The following is a 23,134-nucleotide window of genomic DNA, read 5'->3' on the forward strand; positions in this document are numbered from 1 at the left end:
GTCTTCTCCAGAAGGAACTCACTGGGACACACACGCATCAGAGTATCATCCCAGTGAGCTGCTGTGTCTCAGCACATGCAGCTTTTATCCAAATCTCAGGGTTAGCACTATCTTACCACTGGAACATGTTGTCTTTTTTTGTGTTTTCTTTTTTTTTTACATGTCCTCTGGAGGAAACTCAATCTAAATCTATCGGAAAGACAATCATGCCCTAGTTAGAATATACAGCCAGGTACATGTTGTAAAACAAGAAAAGACATGACCCCCCTGGACACATCGTAAAGCATCACACACATTTGCCTCCCATTGTCCCCGTACACGATAAACCAGAGGCCCTCAATGAGTAACATTAATTACATGACTGTGTTTGGAATGGAATTCCCATTACATTTACTCCCTTTAAGCATTTTATGATAACAAAACATAATGAGACTACAAACATTTCATGTAATTTCAGCAGTGCTTGCAAAAGAGGTAAAAAATAGAAGAATATTAGAAATATAGGAATATAAAAAATAAACAATATAAAAATACACAATGTAATCATTTGTAATCAAACAATGTGGATTATCATAATCATCAATTCAAAATGTAAAGCAAGATTAACTCAGACACATTACTAAGATTACATATCAATAAGAAATTCAAATACACTCCATGTGATTGGTTAATGTATTATTGCACTTGTGAGATAATGCACCCTATGTACATTAAAAAAAAATTTTGCTTGAATGTTAATCCTTATACTTCATTTTTTCTAATCCTTATTTTTCCCACCAGTCTTTTTAGCACAACCTTAGATTGTACTGCCACACATATTACTTCAGCAATCCCTGAATGATTTAACATATGGTCTATATGGTATTGGACACTTAACTTTAACGTCAATAGAAATGTCGAGTTTTATAGAACCATGAACAACATCTTAAAATGTGCAAATGCATGTTAAACACATATAGCCTATACTAAATGTATAAAGGCTTACCAGAATTCAAGTGCTGACCACGTTCAGTGCTGAATCCCTGTTACTGTGTCAGGCAGGGAACAGATTTTGAACTATGTAGAAATCTGCCTGCAGCCAATGGAAGGCTGACTCTACACCACAAGTGGTAGTAGAGTGACAGGTGAAAGCTCAACAGCTGCCTGCACAGCACTGTCACGCTGTGCCTTTACGCCTGTTATTCCACTCCTGTCCTGCTGGTGGCAGCAGTGCGCCGCTGTGCTCTGCTTGCAGCCACGTCCGTCAGACAGGAATCCACGGTAAACACAGATTGTCGCAACACCCAGACAACTAGTCAACGGAAACCTGGGCTGAAAGGTAAGAAAACGTTTTTTTTGTTTGTTGTCTCTTGAGAGTTTGAAACTGTAACTTTCAGCTGTTTGTTCATAGACCTATGTGTACGTGTAACCAACCCGGAACTGGCGATGTTGTCTATTAGTCAGTCAACACTGGGTGGCTCTGTCGCCAACGTTGTGTGCTGGTTACTTATGTGAGGCAGAGATGGGCAGAAACTGTAGAAGTGGCAAATGTTGCCTCTCAGAACGACAAAATGCTGTCGAAAATAGATGAAATCGACCGACTATTCATGGGGGAATTACGTATTATACATAAAAGGTGAGTTGCTCATCAATGAACAAGCTAAATCATTTCTTTGTAACGTTACACAAAAGTCATAGAAACAGTGTTTAGACGAGAGGCACAAACCAGAGCCTGTCTGGTCTATAATCTACAGGACGTCCTGCTTAAATTTTCCCTTTCAGTGGGGTGTGCACTTTACAGTATAATAGTCCCAACTGTATCTGCAGTGGTTTGCCAACAGGCACCAAACTAATGCCGGTAGATTTGTTTTACCTCCAGGGCAAAAAACTTTTGGAGCTAACAGCCTGTTTTAACTGACAAGAGGTTGTGTTTTTTTAAAAGGGAAATACTGAGAGTGATAGGTCAAGCTGTGACTACATGTTTGTAGCAAGAAAGTTTTCTTGCTTTACACAATGCACACAACATAACTGAATATTCTTCAAATTCTTCCCCTTTTGTCTTTTTAGAAAGGACGCAGTCACGAGGCTAATGGTCTTGTTTGCCTCAGGTAGAATTTGTACAACTAGCTACAGTGAACTTTGCTTGGCAGGCACGCAGGAGATTCTGGGTGGAGTAACAGTATTGCGGAAAATAAAATCAGCTGGTTATGGTATTTACAAGGTTTGAAGTGATCAGTGTTTCTTGGATGAACTGTTCTCAAAATAAAGCCACAGTGTCACAGAGAATACATATCATGATTATTGGCTACTTTATAAACATATGGACTAACCAGACAAAGTCATGTTTGATATAGTAAGCTATTTGTTTCATTATCCCTCTTCTCTCAGTGACTAGAACAATGTACAGCCTGCTCCTGCAGCAGAAGTGGTCCCTTTTCCAGTCACATGTCAAAACAACATAGGTACAGGCAGCAGAAACTGGCATGTAACTGGAGTACAGAGTATAAGGAAAGGAAAACATGAGACCATAATGTGACGTCTACAAATTTTAAAATTTGGGAGAAAAGACGCTGCTGGTGTCAGATAGGTACTCCGTATCGGCAAATACCCCAATCTGGGGTATCAGAATCGCATCTGGACTGAAAATGTGGGATTGGTGCATCCCTAATTAGTTGGAGAGCCCTGTGTAAACAACTTTAAGCAACAGCTGAACAGGCTGGTGGGGGAGGTTTCGGGCCAGTCAGTACACTGGGCCCATTGATACCTGTAGGTGCCAGAGCAAAACCCAGCATTTAGACGAGATTCATTTATTCATACTCGTCTTTAATCCTAAGGAGATGGAAACTTTCAGCAAGATAATATTGGCTGTTGCATCCAGGTAATATCAGGTAAAATGATTTTCATCACCCGGTCAAATATTGCATCATTTGAATGGAACATCCACTCTTAAACTCTTTGAGAAATTGCACAAACACTGCTTGGTTGCTGCATCTATGCCATAATTTTCTCTCATAATAAAAAATATAGTTTTGTGTGTTCGCTTAGTCAGCCAAGGAGTAATAATATATTTCTGCTATTAGTACTTTGTATGAGTTGTAATAATCAGGTTTTGTGCAGTCAAGAATTTTAACGTGGGTTTCCAATTCCTTATTTTCACGCTTGTTCTGTTCCTCTAGCAATGAGCTTGTCCCATCTGGCATAGTGGGAGACTATAGCTGAACCCCCTCCCTGTCCTGTTGCTGTTTCCCCCGGAAGACTTCCGCCAACACCACCTCCTTCCTCATCCTCCAACTCCTCCTCCTCCCTCCGGCCGCCCCTGTGATGCCTTCCTCGTGCTGTGGCTGCCTGTCACAGTACACCCATCATCATCTGGTTGCCTTCCTCCTCACCTTCTTTAGGTAAACCAGAACCCCACCCCGCCTCAAACCTGTGTTCCTTCCTTCGACCTTTGTGTTTTTGGGGGTTTTTTTTTGAAGATTATTTGCACATTCATTGGAAAGAATCCATTTACAATCACTTTTCACAGCAGTTTTGAAACAAAAAGCTCCTCACTAGCTATTCACAGCTCACTGAACCACAGGAACAAACCATAAGAAAATATTATGTTAAATTATAATAAAGCCCAAAAAAATCTTCCTTTTTCATTCCATTATCATTGTAGCTGATAATCGAAAGAATAATTGTGTAATGCCGTATACTGTGAAACCATGATATCTTCTTCTGAGATTATCATACCATGACAACCACATTGCGAAAGGATGTGAGCTGTTAATTTAGGTGAAAGGTCTATGGAGTATGGTTAACCTAGGTCAGTTGTAGTCAAAATAACATGAACCATAAGTACTGAGAACAAGGGGTGAGAATCTCTGGTCACCTCACGTTTTGATTCATATCGATTCAGAGGACTACACCGCAATGATAAAACAATTATTGATGTTTCAAAATGTTTGATTTCTATACATGATTGATTTTTTTTTTCTCACTGTGTGACTACTTGCTGCTTTGAAAACATTGTGTCTTTGTACTTCCATCATCTTTTAGTTTAGGTGGACAACTTGCATTAGGGGTGCAAATGTTTTTTTATGCAAACATTCAGCAGTGCTCTTTTGCCATCATTCTTATCATAAGAGTTAAGGCACTGAAATACAGGAATATTATCAGTAAGGAAAAAAAAAATCATTAATGCTCCATCCCAAGACTCTGACCTGCTGATAATTCCTGAACAACTTAAGCTCGTTTATACAGGGCTGGCACAGCAGACTGACTAAATGCACAACTGAGGGCACTTTGTAGCAGTGCTCAAGCACTTATAATATATTTCAGGTCATTTTTGAGATTTTGAAATGCAGAATGTACAGCAATGGATTTAAATCATCTTTATGTCCACCTGGTAAATGTCATGCTATATGTTTATTTCAGATGCTGCTAATCTTTAATTACAGTAGATGTGTTATCACACATCTGCGGGCGAGTCACGGCACTCCTATCAGGAGTGAAGCAAAGTCTGCAACAGGCAGCAGCACACAATGAAGGCTGCTGTTCATCGCAACATTTGGGCTTGCTTTGGATTTAGGCCATTTCCAGTTTGTTAGATAAAGATGTTGCGCTCCAGTGTTCCCTGTAAATTCTTTCAGCAGAATTGAACTGCTACTTTGGAATTTAAGCTTCTACATGTCTTTTGTTACCTTTTGTAGTCCAAGACAACTAACAGGAACTTTTAAAGGACTAATAATTGTCCAAGTAGGTAGTATGCTATGTATATTATGGTATGTTAGTAATTCCATTTTTTTATATTGAACAGAAGCAGAGTTCCAGTATAATAAACAAGCTTTCAGTAATTATGTATCCCCTCCAGCTGAAGTATGAACCAGTTCATTCCACATGGACTGTTTAAATAAATCTCTATCATATTCCTGTTGCTGTTTTCTGTCTCTCCAGCTATGTGTTGCTGCATGCGTCCAGGAAAACATTCAGCAATGTGAAAGTGAGCATCTCAGCCCAGTGGACACCATCTCTCCAGAATGACAGCGCGCCCGCTTTCTCCCCCGGCGAGGTACTGAGCACCAGCAGAACAGAGCCGCATGCAGTCCAATACTGTTTCTCACACACACAGATGCTGTAAACAGTAGAAAGTTGGCTTTGCGGCTGGAGAAGGGTTCTTTATGGGTCCATTGAAATGACCCATAATGTTCAGCCTTGCCTCTATGAGAGCAATCACTGTCAAATTGACAAACAACCAAAGTTTTCTTAATCAGGTCCCTTAAAAAATAATATAATTTGGGTGTTGGAAATGTAATGTGACCATGACATGTAAACTGCATAATATGAACTGTGTTTTCTCCGACTGATGCAGACATGGGAGGACAATCGTCTGTTTTCAGATGAAAAGCAGGCCACTCTGTTCCTGGGAGCTCTGGACTCCATCTTCCTCTTTTCATATGCGGCTGTAAGTAGCAATTTTCCGTGTTTAACAAGCTTCTGAGAGTAGCGACATCTGAGACACAGAAAGAGGCAGTACTGGCAGTAGCTGGTGGTGACCAGTGTCCCAAGCAGGACTGGAGAGAATCTGGCTCCTGTTGCTTGCAGCATCTAACAGCAGCAACATTTACAATATAGAGCAAGTTTTCTAGACAGTTAATTACGATCCTTTCAGTCTTAAACAAACTCAGACCAGTTGTTTTCTTTGTCGTTTGTGTCATTTTGTGTTTGGTGCTGTCCATACAGGGTCTGTACTTAAGCGGTGTGATTGGGGACAGAGTGAACCTGCGCTATGTGCTGTGCTTCGGCCTGTGTGGCTCTGCTGCAGTGGTGAGTACGTGGACCTTGTATTCGGCTGTGCAATCCTTGATAGGGTGCTTTTGGTAGCACCAGGTTGTTAATTTTGTAACAGTTCATCTTAAATGTAATGAGGAATTCAAATTACTCATGTAAATTGCTATATTTAGACCTTTTTTTGTGCCCGTTTGGCTGTGTTTCTTTTCACCATAGAGACAAAAATCAAAACAGCAATCTGACTTTTTTGACAGAGTAAGGGATTATTATAGTTGTGACCACTTTTTTTAATTCTGTGTTTGACAGCGATCCATCATCACTCCTACGTATATCTGTCATCTGTACAAGATGGAATGAATATAGGATTAAAGCAAGCATTTGAATCACTTAGCATAGCTTTACACATGGCTAGCCTAGCACTGATGGACAGATATCTTGACTACCGTGCAGTAGCACTTCTTGTTTCACATCTCCCAGGACATAATCATTGATGGCATCATTACATCTTAGAAGATTTAATCCTCTGTGTGTGTTTTCAAACACTAAGCAAGATCAAGTAACATTACACTGGATTCATATCATATTGTGGACTACCGCTGTCGCTGTCTGTGTGTTCGCAGGAGTTTGTGTTTGGCACTCTCACTGAATGGCTCCAAATCTACAACATCTATCTGTACTGTGGCCTGTGGGTGCTGAACGGCCTGCTGCAGTCAGCCGTGTGGCCCTGCGTGGTGGCCGTCATGGGAAACTGGTTCGGCAAGACAGGGTGCGTGACATCTCTGTGTGCCAGTTGCTTCACGTGTCACCAGTGGATATGTTTTGATCAAAACTGCAACATCCAGACAATCCAGCCGAGAAATATTCCAAATCAAGTCCCCTTCTGTCAAGCTTCATGATACACACCCACAGACAAAAAACACACACTCGCACTCACTTTCACACAATGACATCCATTCACTGGTGCTGCTGCCAAAACAGAGACACCATTTAGACTCAGCTTTCCTCAGTGGCAAGACTTGTAAACATAATTTGCTGAATATAAAAATAGCAGGTCACTGTGCCGTCTGTGAAGTTGCGTTCAATAAAATGTAGTAGGTATTGTTACATTAGGAAAGTATCAGGAAGCGTAAGTGTTTTTAAGAGACACATAACATGAAAACGGATCAGAAGGCATTTATAAAATGAACTATATTTTTCATAATTGAGCTTTATTATGATGTTTTTCAGCCGTGGCTTTGTGTTTGGCCTGTGGAGTGCTTGTGCCTCTGTAGGTAACATCCTGGGGGCCTTCCTGGCATCTAGTGTCCTCAAGTATGGGTATGAGGTAAGACGCACACACACACTCACACTTTACTGTGTTACCTTTTACCATAATATTCTCAGCAACTAAATGCTAACATGATGTACCATATGTTGCTGTGTGCAGTATGCCTTCTTGGTGACCTCGGTGGTGCAGTTTGCTGGAGGGGTGGTGGTGTTCTTCGGCCTACTTACCTCCCCAAAAGAAGTCGGTAAGGAAGGCAAGGAACACGTTAGAAAATCGTCTGCTTTTTGTATTCAGGTCAGGTGCAACCCAACATTACCTGAAATGCTGCCCGAGTGCCAGTATTCCAAATAACTTTGTGAGAAGAAATCTTAATTTATGATTGTGCACTTGTGTGGGTGTTATTGATGTTTTTTCAACAGGGCCACCCAACTCTATGTTTACTATAATTTGACCTTATTCCCACGGAAGCCGTTTTGAACTTGTGTCACACAGAGTAGGGAAACTCTGCTTGAAATAGAAACAGTTATGTGTGTAATTGTCTAAACTGCTAAATTGAATTTAGGTAAACTCCACAGCTTGAACGTGTGTTTTGTGTGTGTGCGTCAGGTTTGAGCTTGGAGTCAGAGACGGGACTCAGCCCCGTGGAGACGGACACAGACAGCCACAGGCCTTTGATGAGCGATGAGGAGGATGAGGCAGAGGTGTATGACAGACCATACCAGTCAGTTCCGTCGCCGGACGAACCTCTGGCCGAGTCTCCTCCAGCCGTTGGCTTCTGCCAGGCTTTCTGTCTGCCCGGAGTGCTGCCTGTGAGTCCACAGCTGCAACAAGTCAGAGATTAAATGATTCAAATAAATTACACAGTTTTCACACCATGGTGACTCTGTCCCTGTTTGTACTGCAGTATTCTCTGGCTTATGCGTGTCTGAAGCTGGTAAATTACTCCTTCTTCTTCTGGCTTCCTTTCTACCTGAGCAACAACTACGGCTGGAAGGAGGCCGAGGCCGACCGGCTGTCTGTGTGGTATGATGTGGGAGGAATCATCGGTGAGTGGCAGGCAAATTTCTGCATTTTCTTCCATCCTTTTGTTAAATCATAGAAATAAATAAACGCATTAGATTTAATTGGATATGAGACCAGAGCATGTATGTGCCAAGGCTCATATATTGGATTAAAAAAGAAATATACATTAATACAAACTAGTTAATAAGTAATAAATGCATTTTGGGTTCATTATTTAAGTAATTTTCTCTGATCCCAGAAGCTGACCTATTGGTCCAGCAGCCACAGTGGCTAGTATATCGCAGTGTTTGCTAGCCTTATTCATTATTGTATAGCTCAACTGCATTTTTAGCGTAAAGTAAGACATCTCTTTTCCTTTATCAGTAAACATCCTTAGAGTTTGGACGTTAACTGTCTTTTTCTCTGTCGTGTTTCTTTGTGTCAGGAGGGACAGTTCAGGGTTTGATTTCTGACTTCATGGGAAAGAGAGCCCCGGTGTTGGGCTTAAGTCTGGTGCTGGCGATGGGAGCCCTGTTTGGATACAGCCGTGAGTATAGAGTCGATACAATTAGTTGGTTAGTGTGCAGAAAATCAATCAAACGACAAATCTGATAATTAGGTTTCAAGCTAGTTCCACTGCTCAAAGGTAAAGATTTGCTGCTTTTCTTTTTCCTCCTTTTTTTTGATAATAAAACTATATGAAACATCAACTTGGGATATTGGATATTGGGGGTGGCCTTATTATTTTTTGTTTACCATTTCCAACGTTTTAGAGACTAAATGATTCATTGATTAATCAAAAAGACAATGGAAATAATCATTAGTTGCAGCATTATTTGCGTACATACTAAACATCATTGTGTAGATCCAACAGTGTCCTTCAAAAAAAATATTCAGTGTTCAACTCTGGACTTTGACACATAAAACTCACCACAGCTTAAAGTCACTCTTTGGGTTCACAAATGTCTATGAACCGTTTTGCGTTCTGACTTGGAGTAATGAAATCGACTAAACCCTCATTAAATGCGGTTGATGGTGTTGTTACAACAGTCTCTCTCTGCCTCTTCCTCCACCTTTCTCAGGCTCACCTAACGACCAGGTGATAAACGCTGTGCTGTTGGCTACCACCGGCTTCTTCATTGGCGGTCCATCTAATATGATCAGCTCCGCCATTTCTGCTGACCTGGGCAGGCAGGACGCTCTGAGGGGTAGCCAGGAGGCTCTGGCTACTGTCACTGGCATAGTGGATGGAACTGGAAGTATAGGAGCTGCTGGGGGACAGGTAAGCAGAAATACAGGACATTTCACTATACTATACAAAATATGTAGTAAAAACTCAAGAGTGGCAAAACACAAGATTAAATTACAGACTAAAGGACATAAACATTTGTTTTTGACTTGTCCTACTTCATTCAAAATAGAGCCAGTATGCTGAAAGTCATATATTTGACACAATGTTTGTATTTTGTACTGGAATCGCTAGCTTGCTCTTGCAGGTCTTCCAATGCACCAAACATCTTAGTTAATTGTAAACCCGAGAGCTACAAGTTGTAAATCTACTTATATTTGCTTCTCATTTAGGTTATATAGATAGTCGTCCACTAAAGTTTTTAGGTGCAACTGGCATTATGAAATAGTTTTTTATTATTTCATTATTTTCTGAATTAACTTGACTTATGAGAGTACTGCAGCACTACAAAGTTGAGGGAAAGTACTTAAAGTAAATATTCTGTATCTTTGCGTCAATGTAAATCTGGTTTTGCTAGCTAAAATCATTTTGTCTGTGACAAGCCAATCATTTTCCAGCATCAGTGGGTTTTCCTTTGCACTGACACCGTCATAAAACACGCCTATGGTGATGCAGGTAGTCACACCCACTGCTTGACGTTTGACTTTGTTCGTTTATATCATCCTCTAGTACCTGGTGTCCCTGATTCAGAGCAAGCTGGGCTGGATGAGTGTGTTCTACTTCTTCATCGTCATGGTAAGATGACATCCTGGATTCACAACAGACTTTTTGACACGTAACAGTAGGAAAAGCACAGGTGTAAATGATAAGTTGTGGTCATGCTGGCTCGCCGTCACACTGTCATATGACAAGTCAAAATGTCTGCTGGGATATAACACATTGGCATGATTGTTAAATTCTGACCAAGTATATTCATGTATGTAGTATGTTTAGCATGGGTTTAAAGCACATTTTGATTTCCAACTTAATGTTTTATCATCACTTGTTTGATCACTGTTGGAAACAACATTAAATAACATTAAAGGTTCAGTGTGTTATATTTAGGAGGATCTGTTTACAGAAATGCAATATAATATACATAACTATGTTTTCAGTGGTATATAAAGACCTTACATAATGACCGTTATGTTTTTATTACTACATGGAAGTCGCCATGTTGCACCGCTATGTTTCTACAGTTGCCTAAATGGACTATTAGGTATTATTTAGCACAAGAGCCAACAGAGCGTGGCGGCCACTGTAGCTTCTCCTGCGCGCTTGGAAAGGGATGGGTGAGCGGTGACTGATGGTGCATTCAAGGGGTGTCGGAATAATCAGTATCTTTTTTTCCTCCTTAAATCTTTATTGCAAAAAGATAAATAAAGTGTACATGGGACATAAAGACGTATACAGAATTTTGATATGTTTAAAATCTCATATGGCATTTACATATTTTGCAAACATGTAATTTGTAATATGGTTTTAACAGTTAGTTTGCTTTCCATGTAGAGTGAACTAAATGTCTGTGGGTTGTTTATACGCTTTGATACTGCTCATCCAACACATCTTTGTAGTTCGCCCATTTTGATTCCACATTCTGACTTATGAGCACATGAACACACACTGAAGTTGGAGAAACAACTTCACAACTCTGTAAATGAAAGGAGCATGTGAATGCACCATGAGCTGCTGGTTGCAATTCACAACTCTCACCACTAGATGCCACTAAAACTTACACACTGAACCTTGAAATGAACAAAGCAATAATCAGAAACTCCTGTGCCACTTTGATTCTTGTGTTTTTATGTTACAGACAGCGGGCAGCATTGTGTTCATCATGCCTTTGCTCCTCAAAGAAGTACAAGCCATGTGGAGAGACAGACGGGCACTGCGTCGCCAGCTGTGAAAGTGTCGACACAGAGTGACATCAGTGACAACGCAGCAAAGCTGCTCAGAAATACCTTCTTTTAGGTGAGTTGTGGGAGCTGGAAAGATTTGGTGGATGGAAGGTGACCTGGAGTCAGAGAGCCACCAGTTAAACTCCCACAATGACCAGTGTTTGTCCATTAACACCCATTTGAGCACGACGCTGAAGTGTTAACCACTCACTAAAAACCTGAAGTGTAAACGTACACTTCTTTTAATGTGAATACAAGGATTTAGAGGTTGACCTGAAGAATTGGATTGGAATAAGGCTTTTAGCTTTTAGACCTAGCTGTCAGGCACAATTAATATGTGATTCCAGGCCTTGCACGCCCATCACAGAATGAACTAGTGTATATATCCTAGGATAAATGGATGTGAAAGTGTAAATGCTCTTGTAGTAGAATTAATGATGGCCTATTAAATCAGGAGTTCTTAAATTAAAGAGCAGGTCCTCTTGAGACAATTTCAGTTTTAGTATAGCCTAAAGAATGTGAATAGTAATTGTAATGTAGAAAATTATTGTCAGCTTTTGTAGATATGTATGATATTTTTGTCGTTTTTGGTTGAGATAATGAATATTGCACTGTAGTATTCTTACATTAATTAGGCAAAGACTTGAAGGTTTTAGTGAACAATATAGATCTCAGCTTGGTTTTGGAAAACTAACCTCGCAGCCACTTGGTTTCTCTTGTGTACAGTTTTATATATCAGGGTTACAAACTATACAGTAAAGCCTGTTCATTACCGGGTCTGGTCCTCTCAATTCTGTTTGTGAGTCAGTCGCTGATTTAATGTTTGCTCATCATTGTTTTAACACTTCCTGTTCACTGGAATATTTACGCCACAAGTTTAGTGTGTTCAGTCACTGGAGGTCACTGTGAAAATCTTCGCACACACACACTGACAAATTCCCATTGTCTTATCCCACGTTTAGTTTACAGTGTAGCATGCCAAATACACATTGATGAGTAAATTGATACTGACAGATAAAAAACATTTTGCCTCTTTGTAGCAGAAGCTACATCTTTGTCTGAACATTGTCTGTTATTATGTTATAATAACTTAATATGTTTGGCCATGGAAGGTAAAGCACTAGTCTTTTTACACTATAATTACTCCTGATCAGGGTGGGATAAAATACCAGCCATATTTACAGCAAGTTATCTACTTAACTACACACTTTGGTCTGAAGCTGGCCATCATTTTGGGGAAGATAGTTTTGGTTAAAATAAGTAAAAAGTGACTTGAAATTTTTATTTTCCAGCTACTGTGGCCAGCCAGTAGACACAACAGGTTGTGTTGCATGTGGATTCATAAATCACCATGTAAGTGCTTTTGAGAGGTTCCTTTTGCTAAACCTTGAGCAGTGGAGCTTAAAAACAAGACTTACATGTTGTGTAAATGTAATGTAAATTAAAATATATGGCGAATGTTTAACACTATCTGTGATGTATTTTTTCTTTTTATTTATATGTACTTTTCAAGTTTTAACTAATGTAAATGCCAATTTTAATTTTAAATAAATGCAAATGACATTTTGCAAATTGTGTTATCTTCAAAAGCACACACAAACTATTTTAGATAAGATAATAATGGTATAGGTAGAAATTTATTTAAACTATTTTGGTCTTCTAACTACTGCATCCTTTCTGAACTTTGTTATTATAGCTTCTAAGTTGCATTAAACTACATTATTGCCAAATGCAATCAAGTCTATTTTGATGATTGACTCTGCAGTATTAGTTAGAAACCACCAGGTGGCGCTATTAAGGCAAGAAGAAATCATGACCTTTCTCTCTTCCTAATACATCTATGTTCATAATACTTAAAAGCAGAGTGGAAACAAAAACTTCAGACCAGTATCTTGTGGTTTATATCAGTCTCATTCATTAACATTTTTTTTTTTAATCAGTCTATATGAAATCAACAATATGAAAGGCAACAGTGCACCAACAACCCAACAATATTTTCTATACACATATCAAAAAGGATATGACTCTGATCCCATACATATACACTTCTTACATGTTGCAAGGATTCATAAACCAGTATTAAATTACATTACAATTATTACAAATGGTGAGCAAGATTATTATACATTCATGCATATACAAAGTAAAAAAAACAGCTGAGTTAGGAAAGCCAAGTTTGCTTGGGCACAGTGAGACACTAACAGATCAATCCGGACATTTATCATTTTAATTTTCCTTATTTGATTTTCTCCCGACAGATTTAAGGAAGACTAACAAAGGTAAAATGAAATCCTATGGATTGAATGCACAATCGCTAGAAACTGTGTCTTAACAGTGTGATGAAGTCTGACTGGAGGGAAAAAAATATTTGATTAATTCTAAATGTCAAGAATTTTCTAATTAGTGCCTCATTTTCTCAGTGAATATTTGTATTGGTCTTTTTTAAGATTACCATAAAAAAATAGTTCTCGTCATAAATGTTTTAAAGTAGTGCAAAGATATAGTTTCGGAAATAACACAATTAGTAATAGTAAAAAAGTAGGGTATATCTAATTATTTCCCTACATAACAAATGACAAACTCAAAATAATTTAATATAGACTTTGAAAGTTTCCTCTTAAACGCGCTTAGAAGATAGGTGCACACACACACATAGATAAGTAGACAAACAACACAAGTAATCCTAACACATTGAAAACACTTTTAAATAGCCTTGTTTGCTATTTTTAGATCTGTGAAATATCGCCTTGTTAAGCCATTAAAGAAACCAACGTTGTGTTAACATGATTTCATGGCGATTTTTCGCAGACTGAGGCTGTTGGTCCATGAAAGAGACTGAGAGACTTCTAAGGGGGCAGACAAAAGCGTGTCTGAATCGCGAGTCACTTGTCTGGCCGGAGAAATCCTTTGATCCTGAAGGGGTCTACAACATTTTTTCCTGAAGATTCCCTAATAAAAGTTTGTCCCTTTTCCTGACTCCCCACCACCACCACCACTATCCTTCTGCTCTATTTCTGGGAAAGCTGTTAAACCAAAACCGCCCGAGGGACCGGAGTTTCCTCTGCGTGGAGCTGGGCCCCACTCTTGACTCCTTCACCTGATGTGAAACTCTACATGGCGTGCTGAACCTGAACATCTTTTACCACAATAGAATAATACCCCCCCGTCTCTCTGCCTCTCTTTTGCCTGTATTTTACTTGTTTATTTTCCTGATGAGGTAGTAAGAGTGGATTTATCCAGGTTATGGCTTTTTATCCATATACAAATTAGAATGACTGTAGGGAGGGGGAAAAGGAGGCACGTCCTATTTGAGTCTTTACACTTTATATATTTGAGCATGCTGACATGTTTGAGATCTGGCCTATGAATGATCACTCAAACAGTGAATGACCTGTATAAATTATGTGTTACCAATTTAATGGCACAGCAGTTCCTCTTTGGTTCAACTGCCTCAGCCGCCACGACTTTTACAACTCGTGGAAAACCTCAAGATAAACACCAAACCAACGCATTTATACACAGGCACTTATATGCACGTACAGACTATGCAAACACTTATAGGACTGCAAGGCGGCAGAAAATGTGAAGCAGCTGGCATTAAAATTAAAAAATTGGATTCCTCTGAGCTACAACACAGTGATAAAACACTACATTCCCTTCATGGAGAAAAGAGGCGCACTTAAAACCTACAAGGTGGACAAGACATGAAGACAAGGAGTAGAAAATGCTACATTTTTAAAAGCATACAGCTGATAAAAACTAAATAAGGTAAGTCCTGGTCTGTTGCCAAAATAAATTGGTCTTTCCAACCCCGTTATGCTAATAATACAAAGCAATAAAGAAATATAGTTTGAAATTTGTATATTTCTTGCTGTGTTTTGATGGTGTAAAATGTGTATGGCCTATATTTTTAAGTGGCAATGGTGGAGTGTATATGAGCCACAATGAATTATAGTCTACCACGTGATTCGGGGACAATGGCACAGGTTTCCACGACGTTGTTTTTGAAGTCGTACAGGTCCTGCTGAATTACATCATTGCTGAACCTCCACCGTTGACCTTTAACCTCAAACTAATCACAGTCGCGCTGCCAGATTTTGAGCCCTGGGTGAGGTTTTGACCCCTGGCTTGACTCAAGCTTTGGGAGCCGAGGGGTGAGACTAAAGGCTAAGTGTGGTGCGAGGCCAGGAATAGTAACTCGTCTAATCAAAACCTCTTATGACTTTTAGCAAGAGGGAGAAAAAAGGTTGAGGACTGAGGTGAAATACTTTTCAAGGCCCATTCACAAGAAAACTAACCTCTTAAAACTAGAGCCTGTTATTAAGAGCGCATTCAAAATAATTTCACAGTATACTCTGAGGAAAACAGTATATAGAATATTTCTAATTATCAACAAAAACCGTTTCTAAAATCTGAGCTTGATTAACTTGTCACTTATTACTTACAATGGTAGCTTCCTTGTGCTGAAAGTTAGTTATGTGGTGTCAGAAAAGTTTTTAAGCCCATGCTGTGTGAGCTTGACAGTCTGATTGCTACATATATACATATGATATGACACATATCTATGTGAGGTGACGTGTAGAGGGATATCGACCACTAAGTGATCATTCACTGGGAGTAGCTGTGCTTTTCTACTGCCGAGAAGACGCTTTGTAATGCAGAAGCTTCCTCTTCTTCACCTTGAAGAAATCTGGAGTGAAAGAAGACAATATAAAGTCAGCAAAAACACGTTCAGACCAGCTTGCAGTGTGAAAGGAAAAGTTTGACATTTTGGAAATTGCACTTATTCAGCTTTTTGCTGAGCGTTCAATGAGAAGATTGATACCACTCTCATGTCTGTATGATAAATATGAAGCTACCACCCACAGCCGGTTAGCTTAGCTTAGCACCAAGATTGGAATCCTCTAGCCTGGTTCTGTCCAAAGGTAACAACATTTGCCTACCAGCACCTCTAAAGCTCAGTGATTAACAAGTTTTATCCTGTTTGCTTAATCCGTACAAAAAACAAAGTTTGAAAACAATTCTTGGCAAGAATGTGATTAAGCATATTTGCCAAATGTTAAACTACTGCTTTATTCAAGATATTTGGTAGACTGACCTGTGATGGCAGACTGTCTGCGTTTTCCTTGCCGTCTGAGCCGATAGCACCCCCTGGCGGTCACCTCCAGGTACTCATCCCCAGACGAGCTGCAGGATTCTGTGGAACCCTCGCCTGACGAAGACGATGTCCGCCTTTTGCCCACTGGCAGGGCCACTGGCCTAACCGTGCAGCTGTGGTAAAACGCTGGCACGTCCTGGCACCTGAGCTCCTCCCACTGGATGTTGGAGCCCTTTCCCGGTGTTTCCCTCTGGAAATCAAAGTTCCAGCGCTTGTTGGCCACCTCCACGTTCATGCAGAGCAGCCGCTGGAAGTCCTGCTGCAGCTGCTGGTGGTCCACGGGCCCGAAGAGGTTCCTCCGCACCGGCCCCACCTTCAGTTTCAAGGACTCGATGCCCCCCAGGCGTAAGAGCTCTGAGTCAGATGTCATATCTTGTCCTGCTGTTGTTGATGTTGATGGAGAGGCCATCGCTATTTCCCTGTCAGAGAGCAAACACAGAAAGTGTTAAGGAAGGGCAGAGGTTGAATGTTGGCTCTGCAGAGTTTCAGTGAGGTGTAATGTGGGTTTTAACAGGCATTGATTGCATACAAGCTATTAAGTGCCCACCCACCCACAAAGCACCAGTATCTGCCCTCTTGAGCGCCTTTGATTTTTATTTGATCAAATACACGTGTGCCCCTAACCTGCTCAGTAATTACTGCAGCAAGAGGTAACTGAACCAACACTAAATTCATTGCACTGCCATGCCAAAGGGAACCTGACTCTCCACCTGCTCTGGTGTCTGCCGGTCAAAGGTCGACAGTGAAGGTCAGCGGGTCACACAGAGAAAAAAAGATGGTTTGGGCTACTTGTGAGGACTGTTTCCAACATACCCCAGCTGCTGACAAAAGCAGGTTTGTTGAATTATTATCGTATCACAACGTTCACTACCACTGAATAGTCAGATATTGTTTTCCATGTAGGTGGATAATAACCACATTCCCCTGCTGACTGTAATCTCCCACTAAACTGCCTGCTCAGTGCTGTATCAGCTGGGTGCAGACAGTAAAAGATGATATGTTACAGTAACTATAGGTCTGGTCTATGGTCTGACACGTTGTATTTCCCTGAGCTTAAATGCTGCAAACTGGTCCACATTTCTGTAACAGGATTAATTACAAATGTGTGTGGTAATATGCATCACTAACAGTCAGTATAAACTAAATTGACACGGGCCTTAAGGTGGCTACTGCATTTTATTTTTTATCTTGCATATGGGCCCTTTGTCAATAAATTGTTATTATACCTTTAATATTTCAGCTAATTATGCTTGCATGTAATCAAATTATCATGAAGTAACTTGGGGGTAAGGGGTGTGGGGCCCCAACCTAGCAAGCAACATTGCACAGGAAACACTTCTTTCCAGTAATTTTAAATAATCCAAAAATAAGATATGTTAGCACAGTTTTCACTTGTATAGGTGGTGTTTATCATAGGTTACTTTCAAATTTTAAAATTGCCACAAGAGAAATGTGCAGGGTGACTTCCAGAAATACCACCATGTCATCATGTAAGCCCAAAATCAACCTGAAGGCCGGCTTCGAAAAACACCTCAGGGGGCTGAAGGGACCCTGTCGGCCCCCTCTGTCTTCAAAGGAGAAGCAGATCGTTGCGCAATTGTTTGATACCTACAAAATAAATAGGTAGTTGGAGCACTTTCACGAGTCAAACTGCCTATAATTTTACTGTCTCCTCATATAAACTGCTAATAACCATGTGATGAAAACCACATCAGCCGACCAATTCAACATTTTCTTAAGCGCGCACTTTGGTCAAATCACTATTAATTATAAATTAAACCCGCACAACTTCAGTTTCTTCGCTTTTATGTGTCCTTCAGAGCTGGATAAATATCATGATGCGACAACACAAAACAATAGGCTGATTGCTTCGTTGCTCTCTCCGAGAGAAAGTTGTTTGTGTCGAAAAGTGGGCGCGGTATGCAGATCGGGTTTCCACTTTCTCGGTGTCGCCACTTGCAGAAAAACACCGAGAGAACCCAACATATCTTGCCCCAAACTCACCAAAAAATGGCTACAATTCTAAATGCAACAGCTATTTCTTTAGCCATAGTAAATCGCCGTGCATCTTAAATAAAACAACACCAGAAAGTTCACTTATAGGCGTTGCAACACTCGAGTGTGGAGGAAAAACTTGGTGACGCAGTCAGATTCAGTGCGGATGTGGGTCAATGAGATGCGACACACAAGCAGTCCCCTTCTCAAGTTAGGCTACTTACAAACTCATATTACACACAACAACCATTTAGTACTCGTCTGAATATTACGAACATTTCCAGTTTAACATTTTCAACAGATATTGACTATTTTAAATGTGTAGGCAATTAACGTCTGGCAACGCGGTGAAAATCATTCATAACAGCATTAACTTTACGTTACAAGTAGGCTATCGGGACCAAATTACAAATTACAAAATACACCTAAACAAGCGACTTAATAACAATATATGAAACAATTATAAAATATATCGTCAGCAAAAACAGATATTTCCATCTTACCATCAGCGTCAGTTTCTCAAGTTTTCAAAAGTTGCACGACTCGAGCGTCTCGTCCACAAAGTATAGCTACGCACTTTTCACCCCGTAAAGTCAGAGGAGTGAACGGTGTTCCTGACAGCCCCGAAGATATAAACAGTGTCACGCTGAACTGTTTTAGAGACACTACCCACAAGAGGGCCGTCCCTATCCCCTTATCTGCGACTTGTTTGTAAAGGACTCAGGAGACTGGGAGGAGACGTCCTACTAGAGGAGTCACGTGGTTCGCATCAAAACAGTCATTGTTGGAGCGCAGCCGCTATCTTTATAATTCTTACCATAATTAAACGCAACACGAGCTACATCCACACTTCTGCACAACTGCGCAGAAAAATATCCAAAATACATTAAAGGAAAAAAAGTTATACAACTGCATTTAATGCTGTTTTATACAAGTGTTAATCATGACTGTAAATAGTTTCTTACCCGGTTATCATGATGCTGAATTCCCCTGATTCCGTATGTCTTTTTATATACAGTTTATGGTCTGTGTGTGCGCTCCTGTTCCAAACCTGTTGCTCCCGCTCTCTGTTGCGCCTTTTTTGCTTTGCTTCTCCTTCAGCGCGAGCAGAAGTAGGTCAAATATCTTGGCAATGGCGGCCATTTCCTCTTCTCCCTTAAATGTGACACACATTCTCGTGTTGTGCTTGCATCACGTTTTATTTTGGCCAGGAGCCCACACCCTCGGAGTCACGTTGAAATGCAACGTGACTCCCAACTGGGTCAAACAACTCCATTTTGACTTCTCCTGCAAATTTACCACATCCCCATTTGGTATTACAGTATACAGTATATACAGCTATGAAGTGGGAAAAGGCACTGAAACGCACCTGAATGCCATGATCTTGTACTTTGGTTGCTAATAGAAGTGAAAAGGAAACACCACTATTTCTCTCACAGTTCATAACTTTTTGACCTCTTAATTTACTTGTGTCTTGTAATGATAAACCAGAATTTAAATGAAGCTAGAAGGAAAATGAATTATGTTTTACTGATCCAAAAGCCTAATCTAATTTAATCCTAAACCACAGACACATGAGATTGTTTTCCTATTCTGATACTACAGCCATGTAATGAAACATATACATGTATCAGCACACGTTTGAAGTATTTGCTTGTTGTTGGGCTTCTGAAAGTGAAATGATGGTCCACCAATAAAAGCTCTAGTCTGATGTTAAACTAAATAGAGGTGTAAAAGAGCTGAAAGAATTAATCGATTGACAGACAATTAATAGGCAACAGTTTTCGATCTTTTATATAATAAACGGAATATATTTGGGTTTTGGACTCTTATATAATAAAGCATTTAAATATGCCAGTTTGGACTCTCTGGACTTGTGATAGGCATTTTCCAATGATTTGTCCTTGAATCATCAGTGATGTATGGACAAATCATTGGAAGATTAAGCGATATTGGAAATTATCCCTAGTTTAACAGTTTATTTTAAATTTTCCCATCTATAGAAAGCAGATTATATATTATATTTCACTCATTGCTTTTTTCTTTGTACTTCTTTCCTTTTTTCCCTTCAAACTCTTAGTATCTTTATTTTAATTTCTGAATGACTCCTCAATAGCCTTTTATTTGTTACATCATGTTTGCTTCCCATTACACTTCCAACAACCCGTTATGACACATTTCTTTCTTTCCTTAACTATTATGAAATACTGTAGGTTCTTCTTTCCTATTGTAATTGAGAAACAGATTCTCTACTTCCTTGGTAGGTTCTCTGTTACAAACATGTTACATGGACAGCAGCCTTATTGTTGCATAGCTTTTCAGTGACACAGTATAGAAGTCATCTGAGAGGCCTGCAAGGCGACCGACGTCCTTCAGTAAGAAAGGGTATTCCAGGTTTTACAGACACACTTGTTTTCCATGCTCGAACTCTGCAAATGTAGGCAATATTTCTGCAAGTGGTTTATGATGTTTTAATAATGTCAAAGCAGGTAGCAGTGACGATGGAGGGGATCATTTTTTGTGTGCACTGTGTGTGACAGCAGTCGCCTAGAAGTAATTACATCACCACAGAGGAATGTTTTTTGGTTAGGAAAAAGCTATTTTCACATGGGGGGGGGGGGGGGGGGGGTATCAACATTTCAAGGCAGCTCGGCATAAGGCTCAAAGCAAACAAAACAAGTTCCCCAAACGCACCCAAGTGTGTTTATGAGTTTCACAGAAGTCCATAAAATCCAACCTTGGACTTACTTTTAGTTTCTGAATGGTAAGGGACTGCATGAAAAATATTTTGGTTAGGAGGTGGTTATATTTTACTTTTTAAAAAGTAAGACCGTCCTCAGGTTAACAATATTTCAACTAGTCCTCCAAAGTAAATAATAAAATACATCCCTGCCCTCCTGAGCTAAACAACTGATCTGAAGCCGTGGTCAGCAGGGCAAAATTATTTGTCCGTCTAGTCTCATTAATGGAATAATGTTTTACAGTGTGCAAATTGCCCATTATGGGTTGACATAGCAATTTCCAAAAGCATAAGAACCCGAAGGTTTTGAGAGATAATGTTCACTCCCTACTAACTAGAAAGATCTACATCAAAATCCGTTTCTCAAAACCGATATTATAGTTTTATTAGCTATTGTTTCTGTAATTGTGAAGTGGAAAATAAAGCCCTCTTGCAGAGACATGATTGTTGACTACTGTCATTTTTTTGAAAAAAAACTATTTTGATGTTCTAAGAGAAAGTAGCCATTCCCTTTTCTAACCCACCTAATAGTTTACATACAGTCCCTAAATTAAAAATAATTATAATTACTGCATGATCTGCTCCTCCACTGACAACTCATATTGTTTTTTTACATGCTGAGCAAATTTTTGGTCTCTCCCATCGGGATGCATAATAGTCAATTAGGGTTGTGGCCCAGTTCCCTAATGCCCTACTAATCTGCGTGTCAAGTGGCCTTTATACACTGTCATATTTGAGGGTTCACCAGCAGACAATGAGGCCTCAGCAGCATGATCCCTCACTGTTTAGTCAGCTCCCTGACCTTTATTTACAGTCAGCTTATTGTTCGACGTTAAATTCTTAATCCTCTTCTTGTTGTCTACAGTGTTGGGTATGTTTTGGTGTGTCCCCCCCCTCCCATCTTTAATCCTTTACTGTAGTTGGCCATGCAGTCATTAAGCCCATTGTCTTCCTTCCACGGTCAGTGCCCTTTGCGTACATTAGCATACTTGTGAAACAACAGTCACATAGTGCAATGTGACTCGGATCAGAAGACATTGTGCTGGGGAACTGTCACGATGGGTCTTGTGTTCACAAGAAAAAATCAGTTCACCTCTTTTCATTCAAATGTTACTGATTCACTGGGGTGTAAAACAAATAAAGGACACAACAGAGAAGCCATGAGGAAGGTGACCAAACATATATCCTACAACTAAAGGCAGTGTTTTACAAATGTATGGTAAGCAGTTGGAAATGATCTGTAACGTAATGCTTTTTGGAGGACACTCATCATGTGAGAGAGAGCATAATACAGCTTTAAAAAGCCTTATTGCAGGATGCCTCCCAGAAAAGAACTATAATGTCCTTGAGAACGCTTATGAGAAATTCAGTTCACGATAAAGCAAACACACAGAATAAACTGAAGACTAACTAAATGTAGATTTAATTAATCAGAATAAAGTCATCACTTTGATACCATTATATTAACCAGGTTGCCTTATAAAAGGAATAGTTTGGGATGTAAATCTTACACTTCTTGCCAATAGTTAAAGAAGATCGACACCTCTGTCGTGTCTGTAGGCTACGCTAAATTTGAAGCTGCAGCCAGCAGTTGGTTAGCTTAGCTTAGCATAAAGACTGGAATCTGTGGGAAACATCTAGCCTGACTCCCTCCAATGGTAACAAAATCTCCCCAACAGCACATCTAAAGCAAAGCACTTTATATCTCATTTGTATAATCTGCTAAATAACCAAAGAGTAATAATGGATTTACGGTGGGTTATGTGTGGTTTATGCTAAGCTAAGCTAACTTGCTGCAGGCTGTAGCGCCAGGTTTAAACTCTGGGCAAGAAAGTGAATAAATGTATTTCCTAAAATGTGGAACTATTCCTTAAAGGTCATTTTTTATTTAGCAGTAAGTTATTCATCAGTCTTGCAAATGACGCTTGTCATGTACACAAGATATTTTTCCTTCTTTTGATCAATAAAGAGACAAAAGCATGGAACAAAATAAAGTTGTACTATGAGTGAACTATGGCTTTAATTAATGTTATGGAGTATAACAGCAGATGATAGTGTTTTCATCTTTGACAAGACAACCATAACAGCCATAGTA

At 39.8% G+C, this 23,134-nt stretch overlaps 2 protein-coding genes across 6 annotated transcripts; one reads left to right on the forward strand and one right to left on the reverse strand.

Moving 5' to 3' along the window:
* The first annotated feature begins 1,176 nt into the window (after positions 1 to 1,176).
* On the forward strand, positions 1,177 to 12,718 carry slc37a3 (solute carrier family 37 member 3). 4 transcript variants are annotated; one of them, XR_005447446.1, is made up of 15 exons: positions 1,177 to 1,318; positions 3,156 to 3,377; positions 4,918 to 5,032; positions 5,333 to 5,425; positions 5,704 to 5,787; positions 6,372 to 6,517; positions 6,979 to 7,075; positions 7,178 to 7,271; positions 7,625 to 7,827; positions 7,923 to 8,064; positions 8,466 to 8,567; positions 9,103 to 9,302; positions 9,939 to 10,004; positions 11,062 to 11,219; positions 12,439 to 12,718. XR_005447446.1 is itself a non-coding variant. In XM_038739179.1 (14 exons), the coding sequence occupies exons 2-14, from the start codon at positions 3,301 to 3,303 to the stop codon at positions 11,152 to 11,154; spliced, it is 1,512 nt and encodes a 503-aa protein (XP_038595107.1). In that variant the 5' UTR covers positions 1,177 to 1,318; positions 3,156 to 3,300; the 3' UTR covers positions 11,155 to 12,718. The 4 variants fall into 4 exon arrangements, 3 of the variants coding, with proteins under 3 accessions (XP_038595107.1, XP_038595110.1, XP_038595109.1); XM_038739179.1 differs by having other exon boundaries at positions 11,062 to 12,718; XM_038739182.1 differs by having other exon boundaries at positions 7,178 to 7,262; positions 11,062 to 12,718.
* A 311-nt stretch (positions 12,719 to 13,029) lies between these two features.
* cdkn1d (cyclin-dependent kinase inhibitor 1D) lies at positions 13,030 to 19,408 on the reverse strand. Of its 2 annotated transcripts, none has more exons than XM_038739183.1 (3): positions 19,265 to 19,408; positions 16,245 to 16,723; positions 13,030 to 15,836 (listed from the first exon to the last, which is right to left on the reverse strand). In XM_038739183.1, exons 1-3 carry the CDS (start codon positions 19,273 to 19,275, stop codon positions 15,778 to 15,780), a joined length of 549 nt encoding a protein of 182 aa, XP_038595111.1. In that variant the 5' UTR covers positions 19,276 to 19,408; the 3' UTR covers positions 13,030 to 15,777. The 2 variants fall into 2 exon arrangements, with proteins under 2 accessions (XP_038595111.1, XP_038595112.1); XM_038739184.1 differs by lacking the exon at positions 19,265 to 19,408 and adding an exon at positions 18,803 to 18,968.
* Between the last annotated feature and the right edge of the window lie 3,726 nt (positions 19,409 to 23,134).

This window comes from Micropterus salmoides, unplaced genomic scaffold (genome assembly GCF_014851395.1).
Source record: "Micropterus salmoides isolate LMB-PRFRI ecotype aquatic unplaced genomic scaffold, ASM1485139v1 Ms_hic_scaffold_23, whole genome shotgun sequence".
In the NCBI taxonomy this organism is placed as follows: Eukaryota; Metazoa; Chordata; class Actinopteri; order Centrarchiformes; family Centrarchidae; genus Micropterus; species Micropterus salmoides.

Coding starts and splice junctions, on each gene's coding strand:
- slc37a3 (XM_038739179.1), top strand. CDS start 3,301: ATGCCTTCCTCGTGCTGTGGCTGCCTGTCACAGTACACCCATCATCAT. Junction 7,076..7,177: donor TCCTCAAGTATGGGTATGAG/GTAAGACGCACA, acceptor TGCTGTGTGCAG/TATGCCTTCTTGGTGACCTC. Junction 7,272..7,624: donor AAAAGAAGTCGGTAAGGAAG/GCAAGGAACACG, acceptor TGTGTGCGTCAG/GTTTGAGCTTGGAGTCAGAG.
- cdkn1d (XM_038739183.1), bottom strand. Junction 15,837..16,244: donor CAGACAGTCTGCCATCACAG/GTCAGTCTACCA, acceptor CTTTCACTCCAG/ATTTCTTCAAGGTGAAGAAG.